The sequence below is a fragment of the Telmatherina bonti genome (assembly GCF_933228915.1).
Source record: "Telmatherina bonti genome assembly, chromosome: 11".
Lineage (NCBI taxonomy): Eukaryota > Metazoa > Chordata > Actinopteri > Atheriniformes > Telmatherinidae > Telmatherina > Telmatherina bonti.
In genome coordinates this window covers 10,898,766-10,912,245 of record NC_136629.1, presented here as the reverse complement: position 1 = coordinate 10,912,245, position 13,480 = coordinate 10,898,766, and the positions used below count along the sequence as shown (strand labels likewise).

At 43.5% G+C, this 13,480-nt stretch overlaps 1 protein-coding gene across 1 annotated transcript in view; it reads left to right on the top strand.

The window, feature by feature from the left end:
• The window catches only part of edaradd (EDAR-associated death domain), a gene marked incomplete at its 5' end in the record, with an annotated part of 35,045 nt that extends 31,531 nt beyond the window's left edge, over positions 1-3,514 (top strand). Inside the window, 2 exons of the mRNA XM_079248566.1 lie at positions 2,487-2,523; positions 2,698-3,514. Coding sequence (XP_079104692.1) covers positions 2,487-2,523; positions 2,698-3,137 — 477 coding nt within the window. The 3' untranslated portion in view covers positions 3,138-3,514. The remainder of the gene's footprint in view (positions 1-2,486; positions 2,524-2,697) is intronic.
• Between the last annotated feature and the right edge of the window lie 9,966 nt (positions 3,515-13,480).

Sequence of the window (13,480 nt, the reverse complement as noted above, 5' to 3'; positions counted from 1 at the left end):
ATCTTCCGTTCCACCTCATCACCATGAGAACCTCCCGTTCCACCTCATCATGATGAGAATCTCCCGTTCCGCCTCATCACCATGAGAATCTCTCGTTCCACCTCATCACCATGAGAATCTCCCGTTCCACCTCATCACCATGAGAATCTCCCATTCCACCTCATCATGATGAGAATCTTCCGTTCCACCTCATCACCATGAGAACCTCCCGTTCCACCTCATCATGATGAGAATCTCCCGTTCCGCCTCATCACCATGAGAATCTCTCGTTCCACCTCATCACCATGAGAATCTCCCGTTCCACCTCATCACCATCAGAATCTCCCGTTCCACCTCATCATGATGAGAATCTCCCGTTCCACCTCATCACCATGAGAATCTCCCGTTCCACCTCATCACCATGAGAATCTCCCGTTCCACCACATCAAGATGAGAATCTCCCGTTCCATCTCATCACCATGAGAATCCCCCATTCCACCTCATCATGATGAGAATCTCCCGTTCCATCTCATCATGATGAGAATCTCCCGTTCCACCTCATCACCATGAGAATCTCCCGTTCCACCTCATCACCATGAGAATCTCCCGTTCCACCACATCATGATGAGAATCTCCCGTTCCATCTCATCACCATGAGAATCTCCCGTTCCACCTCATCACCATGAGAATCTCCCGTTCCACCTCATCATGATGAGAATCTCCCGTTCCATCTCATCACCATGAGAATCTCCCGTTCCACCTCATCATGATGAGAATCTCCCGTTCCACCTCATCACCATGAGAATCTCCCGTTCCACCTCATCACCATGAGAATCTCCCGTTCCACCACATCATGATGAGAATCTCCCGTTCCATCTCATCACCATGAGAATCTCCCGTTCCACCTCATCATGATGAGAATCTCCCGTTCCGCCTCATCACCATGAGAATCTCTCGTTCCACCTCATCACCATGAGAATCTCCCGTTCCACCTCATCATGATGAGAATCTCCCGTTCCACCTCATCACCATGAGAATCTCCCGTTCCACCTCATCACCATGAGAATCTCCCGTTCCACCACATCATGATGAGAATCTCCCGTTCCATCTCATCACCATGAGAATCTCCCGTTCCACCTCATCATGATGAGAATCTCCCGTTCCACCTCATCACCATGAGAATCTCTCGTTCCACCTCATCACCATGAGAATCTCCCGTTCCACCTCATCACCATCAGAATCTCCCGTTCCACCTCATCATGATGAGAATCTCCCGTTCCACCTCATCACCATGAGAATCTCCCGTTCCACCTCATCATGATGAGAATCTCCCGTTCCACCTCATCACCGTGAGAATCTCCCGTTCCACCTTATCACCGTGAGAATCTCCCGTTCCACCTCATCATGATGAGAATCTCCCGTTCCACCTCATCACCATGAGAATCTCCCGTTCCACCTCATCACCATGAGAATCTCCCGTTCCACCACATCATGATGAGAATCTCCCGTTCCATCTCATCACCATGAGAATCTCCCGTTCCACCTCATCATGATGAGAATCTCCCGTTCCACCTCATCACCGTGAGAATCTCCCGTTCCACCTCATCATGATAAGAATCTCCCGTTCCACCTCATCATGATAAGAATCTCCCGTTCCACCTCATCACCATGAGAATCTCCTGTTCCACCTCATCATGATGAGAATCTCCCGTTCCACCTCATCATGATAAGAATCTCCCGTTCCACCTCATCATGATGAGAATCTCCCGTTCCACCTCATCATGATGAGAATCTCCCGTTCCACCTCATCATGATAAGAATCTCCCGTTCCACCTCATCACCATGAGAATCTCCTGTTCCACCTTATCCCAAAGCTGCTCTGCTGGACTGAGATCTGGTGACTGTGGAGCCGTTGGAGGACAGTGAACTCATCGTTATGGTGGAGATGATGTGAGCTTTGTGACACGGTGCATCATCCTGCTGGAAGTTTCCATCAGAAGATGGGATGGACATGGTCAGCAGCAGTACTTAGGTTGTTGTGAAACCAAGTCATGCTGGTACTGAAGGGGTTAAAAAGCCTCGTTTCCACCACAGGATCTGACTGGAGACAAGATGGTTTGGTTCAGTAAATCTTACTCTCTACTGTGTACAACCAGAACACCCACACCTGGCAGACACAAAAGGCGCTAAATGTGCCATCTGTGTGTTCAGAGATGATAATCTGCAGATCTTAGTTGGAACCAGTGCTAACTGGACTTCCTGTTGTCTTTCTATCATCTCCAACCAGTCTGCCAGACTGTGTCAGACCAACATGGCATGTTAAATCCCCTTCCTTCCTTCGTCTTCACCATGTCTCCATGACTACCTGCCGCCATGTGATTGGCTGGTTAGGTATCTGTTGGACAGGTGGAGCTGACGACGTGCGTGGTGAGCATGTCATGTTTTCTTGTTGCGTTTTTTTGGTTTTTGCTAATGTGTTTTGTTTTTTTTTGTTTCTCTGCTTGTAGCCGGTTGAAGATGTGGAGGAATGCACCTGCCCAACGGGTAAATCTCATCTCTTAACCATGGCAAACTTCTTACATAACTTTTTAGTTTTAAAATGTTTATCTGATGTGGTAAAAAGCAGGCAGTGACATTGATATCACAGTAAATATTTAAATGTTTAGACTTACTATCTCACTCGGCTCCAAACATCTGACGGTTGCTGCAGTCATGTAGAAACATTTTCTGTTGAGCTAACGTTTGCCTTCTTGTTCCTCTTGAACTCAGACTGCCCCAAAGAGCTGCAGATCCTGAACAGCCCCTGTGAAAAATGCTGCTGCCCGGCACCTCCTCCCAAGATCAGCGACCTCATGAATGATAAAGACCTGCTGGACTTACTGCGGCTGAAACTGGATCCAAACCACTGCACCATTAAAAACTGGAAGAACTTTGCGAGTCGCTGGGGAATGAGCTATGATGAACTGACCCTGCTGGAGCACCGGACCCAGGGCTCCTTGTCCCACAGCCCGACCCAGGAGTTCCTGCTGCGCTACAACCAGAAGACAGTGACTGAGCTGACCGAACTTTGTCGCATCTATCAGCGCATCGATGTGCTGCGACTCCTGCAGAGCTGGATAGAGAAGGACTGGCCGTCACGCTGGCAGCAGACTCACTGACCTGCCGGAGGATTTACACCTATCCTGTCTGCTTTTCCATCACCGTTTCACTTTTTAGAGTTTTCTCCATTTTTAAGCTGCAAAGTTTTTAGTAACTTTAGTAAAATAAAGTTAAAAGAAAATCGGAGCTGAACTGGAAATTGTGGAAATTGTGGAGAACATCAAACCTTACGACCCTTTCAGCTCCCAACATCAGCTGCAGACTAGCATAAATCCAGGAACCAGAAACATTTCTGACCTCTTCACGCAGCCTACTGTACATGTCTGAGCTGGAAACATAAAGAAGTCACATGATCTGACCCCAACTCACCCACCACACACCAGCCTAATGACTGGTTTTATTTAGTCCAGAGTTATCAGTTAGCTTCTGATTCCTCCTGCAGGGACCTGTCGTTCCTTCATTCCTTTGTTCTTTTTCCTGACGACTTGGTCCAGCACCCCAGCAATCCTGTTGTAAGTTCTCTGGTGAAAATGTTCCAGTTTGGCAGAACTGCGATGGATGTTATTCGGTTATTTTACATTCTTGATAAAAGAACCAGATGATTTTCTCTGACTTGGTCTGGAGTCCACTTTATCTACCTGAATTAAAGAACATCTTTCTTTCCAAAATCTAACTTTGTTTATGAAAGATTTTTTGATAGTCCAATCTACAACCATTTACTGGACTGTCTGTAAGACACACACTGTATGCTTCTACTGCTGATATTCATATGAAATGGATACCAAAGCAGTGGGAGGATCACTGTCTGCTGGGCAAGCATCGAACTGTCAGAGTGAATCTCTCTTTTTCTGATCTGTGCTTGTTTATTATACCAAAAACTCTGAGCAGATATTTGCTAAGGAAGCAGCATTAGATGCCGCAGCACACCGGGGGTTAAAAAATGAGCCTTTAACAGGTTACTGTATTATTTATTTACAACCACAGTCCCCAAAGAGATGGGAGGCTGTAATATGTCAATTTAAACCGAATGACATGATCCTAAATCTCATTCCCAGCAGAAGATAAACAACTCATCAGATGTTGAAAACTGACATATTTAATGGAAGTCTGCTGTCCAAGTGCAGACCCAAGTATTTGTAGATGCCTTCGACCTCCTCACGCAGCATCCTGATTGGCTGGTGTTTGGTTTTCCTCTTCCAGTCAGTAACATCTCACATTCAGAAGGAGATGGTTCCTGCTGCTCCACTCCACTTTTCCCCTTCCTGTCCATCTCCATACGTCCGACCCCCGCAGTCTGAGGATTTCTGCAGGAAAAGTCAGAAATGTTCATAGGCTGAAGAGGAGTGTTCTCCACGTCATTGTTCTCACATTGCCTGCATTACCATGCAGGTGTGTGTGGGCCACAGGTAGGTAACAGCATCCTCCCCACCAATATGAGGCTGAAGAGGGTCCTGCATGGACTCCAGCAGTGGTCTCAGGTGGGCCAGGGCCAGTCTCTTGTGACATCACTGCGTCTGGTCTGAGGGGCCAGACAAGTAGGCTTCTTTCAGGAAGCCCTGGGCAGGACGAGTTCCAGAGGGCCGGCACCTTCTCCAGCATCAGACTCCGGCTAAAGATGTGATGCAGGATGACAAGCTGCTGGATGCTGGGCTTGATCCCAGAAGGTCCTGGTCTCGAAGCCTGGTGCAGATGGAGTCTCTCCTGCTGTTTCCTGACCTGGCCAAGCGTCATAGTCATCGTGGATCTGGGTGAATGTTGGGTGGGGGTAGGTGGTCTTCCCAGTGGCAAGGGAGATGGGGTTGGAGGATTACTGGGGAACGGTGGGAGCTTCCACTCAAATGAGTGTCATTTCCGTCCCCAGTTATTTATTTTTGTGATAATTACATGTATAAATGTGCATGAAAATCAACTGTAAAATATATTTTATTAAGCAAAATGTTCTGAACAATGGTGTAATCAAAGGTTTATGATATATGATGGGAAGGATTAATAAAACCACCTTTAGAAAAACATCCTATCCTTGCTCTTTAATATTACACTAATATTGGGATAAAATCCCTCATTTTTCTTTGGGTAAGCTAATTTCCTGCAACACCCTGCCCCCCGTTGCAGAACCTTATCCCGGTGTTCTAATTCAATTCAGTTCAATTCAACTTTATTTGTATAGCGCCACTTCACAACAATGTTGTCACAGGGCACTTTACATACACAAATCAACATACACATAATTTCAAGCCAATTCATACATAGCCTATAATAGAAACCAACTGATTGCATCGAATCATGACTATAAGGTATAAGGACTATAAGGAAGATAAGGTACTGATGCTGATGTTCAGTGCATAGTGTGGCACAAACCAGTCAGAGACTTCCCTTATGTAACTTGCAATTGCAGGGGGGCAAATAATGCTCACAGGCCTAAGGGCAGCCAGCTGGAGATTTGTGCATTGACATCCTGTATTTTGTTTGGGCTGATGCATTAAGACAAAAAGGACACAGAAAGCACAGAGGCATTGCACATAGCCACACAAGAACAGAAAAATGAAAATGAGAACATTAGAGGCCAGGGTCGACCACACAAGACCAAACCCCAGTTGCAGGCCATTCAAGCTGGCCGACATGACAGTCAAGGATATAGAAACAGGTTGTCTGATGGAGGCAAGTATTACTTGAATGGAATCCATGAAATAAGAGTTCAGAACTGTGTGAAGATCTATATAGGGAATGGGTTGGAAGTTCCAAAGTCAAAGCCTCCAAAGAGCAAAGAGGCTGTGGGACTTAGAAGTCTGAAGTCTGAACTTCAATCTTCAGTGTAATTTGACAATGAAGGGAAGAAAACTGATAAATAGAAGCTGATGCGTTAGATTTTATGCACTTCTATCCTACAGAGGCTTTAGCAAATAATGCAACATAATAATAACTTGGTTAAGAAATCAAACAAACATTTAAACTTAAACAAAATGTTTTTTCCTTAAATTAATATCCATTTGAGCTTGGGTTCAATTTTCATACAAGGAAATCATTTTCTTACTAAAAGTATCAGACAATATGTTTTTATTAAGAATTAATTGAAAACATCTGTCAAAACTGTATTTACTTGCTACTTTATTTCTTTGAATTCATTCTCATTCTCTGCATCAATCAACAAGTGGTCCACTTTATTTTCATTTTAATATCAGTAAAGAATCACAAGCACATTTAAAGTATTTGAGTGATTTACTGAACAAATAAACACATTCATTCTCATAGTTCACTGATTCTTCAAAATATTTAAGCTAAAGTTCCTCTCAGAAACGTAAATATTTAGGTTTCATAATTTGCAATTATTTACTAAAAAGCACACCTGCAAATTAACAATGTTTATCGATAAAAGGCATGTATAAATAACACAATATACAAACAAGTCTATAAAAACAGCTTTGTTCATTTAGTAAAGTTACTGCACAATAATAGTACTCTAACAGGCATTACCTTTTAATATATTTTTTCTGTTTTTGATTACAATTACAGGTGAGGATTTGGTCTAGTTACATGTATATACAGTACTTCAAGGCAGATGCTTTATTGCTCAGATTTTCCTTGGAAGAAGATTAATCTTTTATGTTTAATCCAAGCATATTCGAGAGGCCAGTAGCCAATTTTTCATTTTCATCGGATGTTGAAATCTCTGGAGCTATTAGGCCCAAGACAGACGTTTCTGGCTTTTCTACTTTAAAAGTACCTCCTCTCACCAGAGAGGAATTGCCTTCTTCTATGGAGGCACCCACATCAACAGTTGGAGCAGAAAGTTTCAGATTGGTATCACTTCTCTCTTCAGTTGGTGAGACATTAACTCCTTTTTCCATTGCCATTTTCAATCTCTCCATAATGTCAACCCTGTTTCCTGTGTTTACTGCTGCCTGCACTATTGGCAGTCGTATGCCTTTGCTGACAACATAATCCTTTTCACCTGTGTCAAGTTTTGATAAGCCAACTGCTTCTGCAACATCTCCAATGCCAGGAATTGTATATGTGGGGAGCCTGTGAAATTTAAACATAGGAATATCCACATCAGTATTTGTTACATCACTTTCAGAGTCAACATCATCACTGTCCGTAATGTTTGCACTGGCATTAACCTCCGGAGTTTTGGTTTTTGATCCTGAAAGGCTGAACTTTGGAAAGCTGAAACGTGACTTGGACTTTTCAGAAAGGACATCCGCATTTGAAGCATTTATTTCAACTTTGGATCCATTGACATCTCCGTCTACCTTTGGTGCACTCAAATCTATTGCAGGAGTAGAAATGTTGGCATCTGCTTTGGCTATATTGACTTTGGGTGGCTCAACTCTGGCCTCACATGAGGGATGGACAGTGGGAATTTCTTCACTTGAAAGATCAAGGCTTGGAAGCTTGAAATGAGGCATTTTAAAGTCACCAAGGTGTGTATCTAAACCTAGATCTGGGGTCTTTACCTGTGTATCAGGTCCTTTAAAGTCCACTTTGGGCATGTTGATGTCAACATTTGGAGATTTCAGAGTGACACCAGTAGCTTCCAGTTCAGCTTTTGGTAACTTGGCATCTATGTTTGGGGCTGAGAGGCTTCCATCAATTTTTGGTGAAGACAGATGGACATCTGATATTTTCAAGTTGAGATCTGCATTTGGCAGATCCACACCAGCTCCCTTAACATCAGTTTTAGGTAAATTAAGGTCCACATCCAGTGCCTTCAGCTCTGAAGGAGTGTTTAAGTTTGGTAAGCTTATGTTTGCATCTACATCAGGAGCTTTGACATCAATGTCGGGTGCTTTCAGATCAACCTTGGGTGCTGAAAGATCTGCTTTGGGCAGGTTTGCATCTACACCTGGAAGAGACAAGTCCAGATCTGGACCGTTGATGTCAGCATCCACATCAACTGTGGGTCCTTTAACCTTTGGTCCTGACAAGCCAAACTTTGGCAATTTAAATGTGGGTAGCTTCAGTTTTCCAGCTGAGGCATCAATGTCTGGAGTTTCAACTTCTACATCAGGAGCTTTGAGATCAGCTTTTGGTAAATTGATGTCAAGATCTGGGGTATCAAGACTACCTTTGACTTTTGGTGCTGACAAGGAGAGATCTGGTACTTTTAGGTCTACTTGATGAGCTTCCATATCAACTTTGGGCAAGTCAAGACTGGCATCAATGTCGGGTGCTTTCAGATAAAACTTGGGTGCTGAAAGATCTGCTTTGGGCAGGTTTGCATCTACACCTGGAAGAGAAAGATCCAGGTTTGGACTGTCGATGTCAGCATCCACATCAACTGTGGGTCCTTTAACCTTTGGTCCTGACAAGCCAAACTTTGGCAATTTAAATTTGGGTAGCTTCAGTTTTCCACCTGAGGCATCAATGTCTGGAGTATTAACTTCTACATCAGGAGCTTTGAGATCAGCTTTTGGTAAATTGATGTCAAGATCTGGGGCATCAAGACTGCCTTTGATTTTTGGTCCTGACAGTGAGAGATCTGGTGCTTTTAGGTCTACTTGAGGAGCCTCCATATCAACTTTGGGGAAGTCAAGATTGGCATCAATGTTGGGTGCTTTCAGATCAACCTTGGGTGCTGAAAGATCTGCTTTGGGCAGGTTTGCATCTACACCTGGAAGAGAAAGATCCAGGTTTGGACTGTCGATGTCAGCATCCACATCAACTGTGGGTCCTTTAACCTTTGGTCCTGACAAGCCAAACTTTGGCAATTTAAATTTGGGTAGCTTCAGTTTTCCACCTGAGGCATCAATGTCTGGAGTATTAACTTCTACATCAGGAGCTTTGAGATCAGCTTTTGGTAAATTGATGTCAAGATCTGGGGCATCAAGACTGCCTTTGATTTTTGGTCCTCCCAGTGAGAGATCTGGTGCTTTTAGGTCTACTTGAGGAGCCTCCATATCAACTTTGGGGAAGTCAAGATTGGCATCAATGTCGGGTGCTTTCAGATCAACCTTGGGTGCTGAAAGATCTGCTTTGGGCAGGTTTGCATCTACACCTGGAAGAGAGAGATCCAGGTTTGGACTGTCGATGTCAGCATCCACATCAACTGTGGGTCCTTTAACCTTTGGTCCTGACAAGCCAAACTTTGGCAATTTAAATTTGGGTAGCTTCAGTTTTCCACCTGAGGCATCAATGTCTGGAGTTTCAACTTCTACATCAGGAGCTTTGAGATCAGCTTTTGGTAAACTGATGTCAAGATCTGGGGCATCAAGACTGCCTTTGATTTTTGGTCCTGACAGTGAGAGATCTGGTGCTTTTAGGTCTACTTGAGGAGCCTCCATAACAACTTTGGGCAAGTCAAGACTGGCATCAATGTCGGGTGCTTTCAGATCAACCTTGGGTGCTGAAAGATCTGCTTTGGGCAAGTTTCCATCTACACCTGGAAGAGAGAGATCCAGGTTTGGACTGTTGATGTCAGCATCCACATCAACTGTGGGTCCTTTTACCTTTGGTCCTGACAAGCCAAACTTTGGCAATTTGAATTTGGGTAACTTCAGTTTTCCAGCAGAGGCATCAATGTCTGGAGTTTCAATGTCTACATCAGACGCTTTGAGATTAGTTTTTGGTAAATTGATGTCAAGATCTGGGGTATCAAGACTGCCTTTGACTTTTGGTGCTGACAAGGAGAGATCTGGTGCTTTTAGGTCTACTTGAGGAGCCTTCACATCAACTTTGGGCAAGTCAAGACTGGCATCAATGTCGGGTGCTTTCAGATCAACCTTGGGTGCTGAAAGATCTGCTTTGGGCAAGTTTGCATCTACACCTGGAAGAGACAAGTCCAGGTTTGGACTGTTGATGTCAGCATCCACATCAATTGTGGGTCCTTTTACCTTTGGTCCTGACAAGCCAAACTTTGGCAATTTAAATTTGGGTAGCTTCAGTTTTCCAGCAGAGGCATCAATGTCTGGAGTTTCAACTTCTACATCAGGAGCTTTGAGATCAGCTTTTGGTAAACTGATGTCAAGATCTGGGGCATCAAGACTGCCTTTGACTTTTGGTGCTGACAAGGAGAGATCTGGTGCTTTTAGGTCTACTTGAGGAGCCTTCACATCAACTTTGGGCAAGTCAAGATTGGCATCAATGTTGGGTGCTTTCAGATCAACCTTGGGTGCTGAAAGATCTGCTTTGGGCAAGTTTCCATCTACACCTGGAAGAGAGAGATCCAGGTTTGGACTGTTGATGTCAGCATCCACATCAACTGTGGGTCCTTTTACCTTTGGTCCTGACAAGCCAAACTTTGGCAATTTGAATTTGGGTAACTTCAGTTTTCCAGCAGAGGCATCAATGTCTGGAGTTTCAATGTCTACATCAGACGCTTTGAGATTAGTTTTTGGTAAATTGATGTCAAGATCTGGGGTATCAAGACTGCCTTTGACTTTTGGTGCTGACAAGGAGAGATCTGGTGCTTTTAGGTCTACTTGAGGAGCCTTCACATCAACTTTGGGCAAGTCAAGACTGGCATCAATGTCGGGTGCTTTCAGATCAACCTTGGGTGCTGAAAGATCTGCTTTGGGCAAGTTTGCATCTACACCTGGAAGAGAGAGATCCAGGTTTGGACTGTTGATGTCAGCATCCACATCAACTGTGGGTCCTTTTACCTTTGGTCCTGACAAGCCAAACTTTGGCAATTTGAATTTGGGTAACTTCAGTTTTCCAGCAGAGGCATCAATGTCTGGAGTTTCAATGTCTACATCAGACGCTTTGAGATTAGTTTTTGGTAAATTGATGTCAAGATCTGGGGTATCAAGACTGCCTTTGACTTTTGGTGCTGACAAGGAGAGATCTGGTGCTTTTAGGTCTACTTGAGGAGCCTTCACATCAACTTTGGGCAAGTCAAGACTGGCATCAATGTTGGGAGCTTCCACATCTGGTACCTTTACATCAGCATCAAAGTCAGCCTTTGGTCCTTTTAGTGTTCCAAATTTCGGTTTTTTGATGTTTACCCATTGCGCTTTCCCAGAGGGACCTTTAACATCAACCTCTGGAGAATCAATATTTAATTTGGTGCCTTCCAATTTGGCTTTTGGTAAGTTCACATTGACATCTGGTCCATTTATCTTACCATCAATTTTTGGAGCAGAGGTATTCAAGTCAGGAGCTGAAACGTCAGCATCTAAATTAACATCTGGAACATCAGCCCGAAGCCGTGAAGATGACCACTTTGGCTTTTTAAGAGTGAACAATTTGAATTTACGAGATGGAGGGTCAACGTCTACATTTGGCAGTGTGGTATCAACATCAGCGCTGGGTAAGTTCAGATCAACATTTGGAGAACGAATCTCACCATCAGTTTTTGGAACTGTGAGATCAACATCTGGGGCACTCACATTTCCATCCACTTCAGCTTTGGGGCCATGTAATTTGGGCCTTTTCCATTTCAGGTGAGGCCAGTTTATTTTTCCTGAGGGAGCATTAATATCAAGATCTGGGGCATTAACATGTACATCAGGACCTTTAAGATCAGCTTTTGGGAGATTCAGTTCAGCATTTGGCACATTGATGTCACCCTCAATCTTTGCGGCTGTGAGATTCAAATCAGGTGTATTTAGGTCTGCATCCATGTCTAAGTCTGCTTTGGGGCCTTGAAGTTTGGGCTTTTTCCATTTCAAATGTGGCCAGTTGATTTTACCAGATGGAGTGTCGACATCAATATTTGGGGTTTGCACATTTACATCAGGACTTTTAATATTTGCATCTGGTAAGTTCATTTCAACATCTGGAGCATTTAGCTTACCCTCCACTTTTGGAACAGAGAGATCAACATCTGGTGTATCAATGCTTGCATCCAAGTCCAGATCTGGTTTTGACCCATGAAATTTTTTCTTCCACTTCAAATGAGGCCAGTTGATTTTACCAGAAGGGGCATCAATGTCAACCTCAGGGGTTTGAACATCTACATCAGGGCCTTTGATGTCAGCTTTGGGTAAGTTAATGTCAATATCTGGTGCACTTAAATTGCCATCAATCTTAGGTGCTGAAAGTTCAGCATTTAAATTAGCATCTGGAGTTTTCACTTTGTGACCTTTCGATTTAAAAGTGGGCCACTTGATTTTGCCTGAGGGTGCCTCAATATTAGCATCAGGTGTTTCTACATTGACGTCAGGACCACTCAAATTAACCTTCGACCCATTTAGATTCAAATCTGGACTTTTAAGATCTAACTTTGGAGCAGAAAATTTGAGGTCAGGTGTCTCTACATTTCCACTGACAGAAGGGAGATCTATGTCACCTGACATATCTACTCCTGTTTTTGGTGTTTTGATCGAAGGCAGATTAAATTGTGGCACTATAAATTTGGGGGTCTTATGATTAGGGTCACCAATGTTGAGCTGGGGAACTGATACACTGGCATCAGGTGCCATAAGGTTGCCACCCAGATCTGCTTTTACACCTGGTCCTTTCAGCCCAATGGAGGGTGCTGTGATTGCAGCACCACTGTCAGCTGAGGCTTTATTTAGGCTGAGTTTGGGAACGTCACCATTGAGATTAGGACCAGTGATTTCAGCCCCTATCCGAGGTGAAGCTTTCAGCTTTCCATCCAAGCCATCCACAGAAACAGTCGGTGCTTCAGCAGATGCATTCAGTGAGAGATCCTTGTCCAGGATGTCCTGTAATACATTTATTTAAAAGAAAGACAATAAATATTCTATTAAGATACAATTTTACTCAATTCTTTACCAAAAAGAAAAACCCAGCAAAACAAACAAAACAATGTCTAGTGATGCCTTGTACTTTTTCTATTACAGGGACCTGCTTACATTAACAGCAATAAAGGTCAATTACATTGATAGAAGTATGTAATCAATGTACACATTGTGTCTATGTATTAGATAAACAAAGCAAGATGAAAAAGCATCATTGTATGCCTGTTGAAATAAAATATTGTGTGTGAAATTGGTCACCACTATCACAGAACACCCTGTCTAATTTAATCAACGGAGCTGACTGTGCTCTTAAAGCCTTGGACTGTGATGTTTACCTCTACAGAGCCTTTGAGACCAAATCCCACAGAACCAAGACCAGCGCCAGCACTCAAGTCCTTCTTTGTCACAACTTTCACATTGTCTTCACGTGGCTGCATGTTCTGAAGGAAGTTCAGGATTTCTTCCTTGTTGGCGTCATCTACTTTTATTGTGACTGCAACAATGTCATCTTCTGGAGCAAAAAATAAAAATTTTCAAGTCATCTGACTTTAGACACTAAATGTGTCTTTAAAAGGTTTTTATCACAGGTTTTGCTCTCACCAGTTTTAAGGCCACTTTTTGCAGTGATTGCGTTATCGGCGCTCCCTGAAATGGCAAGTCCTCCTGTTCCAGAGCCCTCCAAAACCAAGTCGGAAAGACTTGCGCGGTTGCTTTCCCCACTCTGTTTGAAAGTGGTTCAGATAAAGAAAAAAGAAATG